This window comes from Antrostomus carolinensis, unplaced genomic scaffold (assembly GCF_000700745.2).
Source record: "Antrostomus carolinensis isolate BGI_N321 unplaced genomic scaffold, ASM70074v2 scaffold28674, whole genome shotgun sequence".
Taxonomy (NCBI): Eukaryota; Metazoa; Chordata; class Aves; order Caprimulgiformes; family Caprimulgidae; genus Antrostomus; species Antrostomus carolinensis.
In genome coordinates this window covers 1,337-7,136 of record NW_010309173.1, presented here as the reverse complement: position 1 = coordinate 7,136, position 5,800 = coordinate 1,337, and the positions used below count along the sequence as shown (strand labels likewise).

Here is a 5,800-nt window from a genome sequence, read left to right as displayed (position 1 = left end):
CAGCCGGGCAAACACCTCCACGGGGTCGGCCTTGGTCTGGGTGTGCAGCTCCTGGTCCACCTTGGCCAGGACGATCTGACGCAAGTTGAAGAGCCCTGTTCCCGGGAGGAGGAGGAGGCAAACTGAGCTCCTGCCCACAGATCACCTCAGCCTTTCCCCAGCACCTCTCCTCCCTGTGCCACCACCCAGCCTGCTGCACATCTTGCCACATCACCCTCGCTCTTCCCAGAGGAACGGCAGGCAGAGGTGTGTCCTTCTCCCCCATCCTCTCTGTCCCCACAGCACCATGGGGAGCCAGGCAAAGCCTTTCCTCCACCTGGCCAGGTCACTAAGGGTCCCCTTTCCCTCTCCACACACAGGGGGACACTGTGGTGAGGCTCTGCCCTCACTGGGGACAGCACACAGCCCTCACTCTGCTCCCACCCCTCTTCACTGGCTCCCACTTCCTCCCGCAGGGACTCACCCGTGTTTGCCTGCCGGGATTTAATGAGCTTCTCCAGCAGCTCATCAGGGATGGGGCTCCCGGTTTTGTAGTGCCTGGACATGCGCAGCAGCGGCTCCTTCTCCCACACCCAGTTCTCCAGCATCTGTGATGGTGCCTCGACAAAGTCCCGCTCCACGTGTGTCCCACTGAACATGGCAAACTCCGCCTGGGAGACAGGGCAGAGCTCAGAGCGGGGCGTCACTCAACCCCACAGGAGGGCATGTGACAGGGAACGGTGACAAACCAACCCCCTGCCAGCCCAGCCAGGCCTCACCTGAGAGCACAGCTGGTGCATGACGTGCCCAAATTCGTGGAAGTAGGTCTCCACCTCATCGTGCTGCAGCAGGGACGGCGCATCGGCATGGGCTTGGTGAAATTGGCCACCATGGCAGCCACCGAGATCTGCCGGCTGGAGTCTGGCAAGAGGCAGCCTGGCTGCAGGCCGAAGCAGGCTGCGTGCCCGTACTTCCCTTCCCTGGGCCAAGAAGAGGAGACTGTTACACATCCAGCCACGAGCCACCACGCAGGACAGCGTTGTCCTGCTCAGAGCAGAAGCCCCTGGTGACCCCAAGCTCCAGGGGCAGCTCTGCCTGCACACACCCCGCTCCCTCCGCACAGCCACGTGTCTGGGAGCGGAACAGCCTCTCCTCTTCCTCAAGACACGTGGCTTGAGGCTCTGCTCCTGCTGCCCCAGCCCTCCTCCCTCGCTTCCCCTTGCCCAAAGCCTCACCGTGGGTACAGGTCCAGGTAAAACTTGCCGATGGTCTCCCCGGAAGAGGTGTCCTTCACCGTGTAGAGCTGGACATCCTCGTGCCAAACCTGAGCCTTCTCTTCCAGATGGAAGGTGAGTCCCAGCAGCTCCTGGTAAATGTCCAGCAGGCCCGTGGTGACCACCTGCATGGGGAAGTATTCCTTCAGCAGATTCTGGTCCACGCTGTACTTGGTCTCCTCCACCTGGTTCATGTAATAGCGCATGTCCCAGGCGTTGATGCAGTTGTCAAACTCCAGGCCACGCTTCTCGCACTCTTTCTTTTTCAGGTCCAGGATCACAGCCCGTTCCTTTTCCCCAAGAGGTTTCAGCTTTTGGGCCAGTTCATCTAGGAAAACCAAGGCAGGCAGGGTTAGTGCCCGGGGCTGAGAGCAGCACACCCAGCCCAGCGCACGCCCCGGCTCTCCCCCTCCACAGCCAAGAGCCGTACCCAGGAAGGTTGCCACTGTCTTGCTGCTTTTAGCCATGTTCATCTCCAGCACAAAGTCTGCGTGCGTGCTGAAGCCCAGGAGACTGGCTTTCTGAGCACGCAAGTCCACCAGCTCCTTGAGGATCAAGCAATTCTCCTGCAAGGTCAGACAAAGAGTGAAGTCTGAGGGCTGGAGCAGCTCTGCTGTGAGGACAGGCTGAAAGAGCTGGGGCTGTTCAGCCTGGAGAAGAGAAGGCTCCAGGGAGATCTTCTAGTGGCCTCCCAGTACCTGAAGGGGCTACAAGAAAGCTGGGGAAGGACTTTTCATAAGGGCAGTTAATGACAGAACAAGGGGAAATGGGTTTAAGCTGAAAGAGGGGAGGTTTAGATGAGATATTAGGAAGAAGTTCTTCACTGTGAGGGTGGTCAGACACTGGCCCAGGTTGCCCAGAGAAGCTGTGGCTGCTCCTCCCTGGAAGTGTTGAAGGCCAGGCTGGATGAGGCTTTGAGCAACCTGGTCTAGTGGAAGGTGTCCCTGCTGCTGGCAGGGGGGTTGGGACTGGATGAGCTTTAAGGTCCCTTCCAACCCAAACCATTCTATGATTCTATGAAGTGGGGTCCGCAGATGAGAAAGGAACCATGAGCCCCAGGGTGGAAAGAAATACAAATCCCAGGTGAGATCCCTTCAGTGGCTGGAGCTGACCTGGCATCCCACCTGGGCCTGGCAAGCAGTGAGGACCACCTACCTCTTTGCACCTGGAGTTGAACATTTCCTCCACCTTTCTCCTTGTCTCAGGCACGTAGCACTTCTTCAGCAGAGGGAAATAGTGCGGGTATTTCAAGGTGACTTTCAGCTTGCCATCCTCTGTCTTCTCCAGGGAGTTCAGGAAATCCTCAGGGAGTCCCCCTGAGAAAAGAGCAGCCAGGACTGATGGAGAGCCCAGAAATACCAGCTCTGGGACTGGGCACAAGCTCTGGTTCCTTGGCCAGAGGAATCCCAGCACTCAGGGCCACACCAGCAGAGAAATAAACCCGAGCGCTCCGTACCTAGTTCCTCCTTCGAGAAGGGCAAGTAGGTGGTGTCTTCGTTGAGGTTCTTGTTGAAGTCAATGCAAAGGACACTCAGCTTTTTCTTAATAGCTTTGATTTTCTTTAAAATACAGATGAACAGAGAAAAGTCAGTCCAAAGGGGGAAGTCAAACAGCACCGTGCACTGTCCCCAGCCAGCAGCCCCCCTGCCCAGCTGCCCAAGTCTGCACTTGGCTTTTACTCAAAGGCAACGCAGCAGAATTAACTGCACGCGGGCGCTGAGCTCTCAGCCTTGAACAGGCTCCCTCTGATCACACCTGGGGGGAGAGGAGCCACCTCAGCAAGGTCCCAGCTGTCTCCTGCCAGCTCAGGAGCTGCAGGTGCTTAAGCAACAACCTCCTCTATCCTTATTTCATTTCACTTTCTATTTTTAACCCAGTTCCTTCACTGAGCCACTGGCCCGCGATAAAGAGAGGGAGACCCTGAGCATCCCAGCCCCCCTCAGCCCTCTCAACCCAACCCCAGCTCCAGGGGGGACCTTCCCTGACCACCCCTTTGCATGGGGGACACTGGGTGCTACTTCCACTCCCGATCTGCACAGAACCACCTGCCATTTCAGCTTCAGAAGGAGCCCTTCAACTCCCAGTGTCAACCCCACTTTGTAAGCATCGTCCCCTTCCACAGAAAGGAAAAAGAGGGGCGTGGAGACATCACCCAGCGTGCCCAAAGTCACAGGAACTGGGCAAAATTCAAAAGCCTCAGTCCTCTGCTCAGTCTGTTAGCCCTGCATGTGCTTACTTGAAGCTCTGTGATCTCACCTCCTGTGTTTCCTCAGGGAGATGGAGACCGTTTCTTTTACCCAGTTTGATCAGCCTCTCCAGATATCTCTTTGCTTCAGGCTTCAGCGAGGCGCTCTCTGCTTTCTCCTGTAACACAAAACCCAGGAGCACAGGGAAGGGCAGGATCAGGTGTTGCAGAAGTTTGAAAGTTGTGGGTTATTGTCACAGCAGTGACTCAGAGGTGGATGGAGGTGTTGGTTTGCTCTGTTAGTTCCTATTGGGTTGCTTTAAACACGTCACCTCTAGGTCATGTTATGGCACTTCCCAGGGCACCACCCAGCCCTTTCCCCAAGGGAGGCAGGTTGGGTGTACTAACACCAAATACCAAAGGGGGAATTGAGGTCCTGAGGGAGGACAGAGCCCTCAAACCCCAGTTTCCCAGTTCTCACTACCAGCTGGACCATTCTGCCACGATCACACAGCGATTCAGCTCCAGACCTGACTCAAAATCATTCACTTCTAATTTCCGGGCCAAGGGGAAAAGGGTTTGTTGTAATTCCAGGAGGTTTTCAGGTGCAGCACTGACAGAACATCCTCCCAAGCACACACCTGGAGCCAGACAATCCTCTGGTACACGTCCTGCCTCATGCTCATCTCCACATCAAACTCTGAGAGCTTCTTGTCAGCCTCAGTGCTCGCTGCACGGATGTCTTTGCAAGGAGAGACGTGCTGGGGGAAGTCCAGCATGTTCCGACGCACTGGAAAGACACAGGAGTTGAAGATGTCCCTGCTCACTGCAGGGGGGTTGGACTAAGTGACCTTTGGGGGGATCCCTTACAACTCAAACCATTCGATGATGATTCTGGAAGAGGGATTAGGACACAGACAATGTTTTTGTGTCCTAGAACTGCTGGTGAGTGGGAGTGTAAACAGAGAGTCTGTGTTCACTGGGAGCCAGTTTGACGGCCCCGGAGCCTGACCTGCCTGCCCACACAAAGGAAGAGCAAGGCAAGCTGCTGCAGCCAGACAAACCCAGAGCTGTCCTCTCCCAGCAGCACTCGGTCACCCCTTCCTCACCACCGAGCCTATCTGTCCCCTGATTCCCCACTACAATCCATCTTTCTCACAAAACTCACACAAATTTCCTGCCTGGGAGAACCCAGAGCCTCCACCCCAACTGTTACCAACAGTTTCATGAAGCACAGGACTTCCACGCTGGCAGACACACGTGCAGCATTGTTGTGTGACTCCTTCCCTGAGAGGATCAGGCTAAAAGTGACACTGCAGGTGCTCCACAAAAGCCACCACGTCCCAGGTGTGCTCTGGCCTGATGGATTTCCATTTTAAAAGTGAAAACAGGGAGAACATTCCCTGCCACCACCTCTGCAAAACCTCAAATAATACAAGTCCAGCAGGAAGGTGCTGCTCTCCGGGCAGGAGAACTCTCCACCCAGCAGAAGGTGAGCAGACAGCTATTCTCTGCTGCCCAGGGAAAGTGCTGACAGTTCTGCTGCAGTTAACATCACCCCTGCTTAGTAAGGGCTTTTCATCTTATTTTAGGATAAAGAAATCAGGGAGAAGAAAGCAGAGGCGTGCAGGCTGGCTTCTGCTTCAGACAGACCTTGCCACAGGGGTGGTGTGATGGTTGTGGCCAGGAGAGAGTTAATTTTCTTCACGCCAGCTGCTCTGGGGCTGTGTTTTGGATTTGTGCTGAAAACACTGTTAATAACACAGTCCCAAACTGGCTGCTCTGACAAAAATTAACTCTATCCCAGCCCAAACCAGGACAGGCAGTGAGGAGAGCTGAGAGATGCCACGAGGGAGGAGGGGGCTGTGTGACTTTGGTGCTCTGCTGCTGGCAATAATGAGCCAGAGACACGAGGACGTGGGTATCGTTTGCCAGCACGATGCCATCACGTCAGCATCACACAATCCCTCAAGTGACAGCCGTGTTTAAACAAGACCCACTGCCTGAGGAGAGAAGTTAGAACAGAGCTGATGATTTCTTAGATCATCCAAACACATAAAAACAGGAGACAACCTTGAAAACCCAGCAGCTCCTCCTCCCAAAGACCATCCTGCTGCCAAAGCGCCGTCCTCGTTTTAAACTCACCGTCCTCCTTTTAAACTGGCTCTTCCCTTCCACATCTACTCTATCCTTTGAACTTTCAGCTAGGTGTATAAACATTAACTGGAAAAAAAAAACCTTCACCCTACTGCTGAGGGAGCCAAAGGAAGGAAAAAAACAACAAAAAAAAGGAGATAGAATCCCAGACTGGTTTGGGTTGGAAGGGACCTTAAAGCTCATCCAGTCCCAACCCCCCTGCCAG

At 54.8% G+C, this 5,800-nt stretch overlaps 1 protein-coding gene across 1 annotated transcript in view; it reads right to left on the bottom strand.

The window, feature by feature from the left end:
• LOC104523453 (thimet oligopeptidase) overlaps positions 1-5,800 on the bottom strand; it is a gene marked incomplete at its 5' end in the record, with an annotated part of 7,705 nt that overhangs the window by 1,028 nt on the left and 877 nt on the right. Inside the window, 10 exon segments of the mRNA XM_029084505.1 lie at positions 14-95; positions 464-650; positions 759-847; positions 850-959; positions 1,215-1,581; positions 1,684-1,819; positions 2,409-2,569; positions 2,710-2,812; positions 3,510-3,617; positions 4,080-4,228. Of these exon segments, the coding sequence (XP_028940338.1) occupies positions 14-95; positions 464-650; positions 759-847; positions 850-959; positions 1,215-1,581; positions 1,684-1,819; positions 2,409-2,569; positions 2,710-2,812; positions 3,510-3,617; positions 4,080-4,228 (1,492 nt within the window).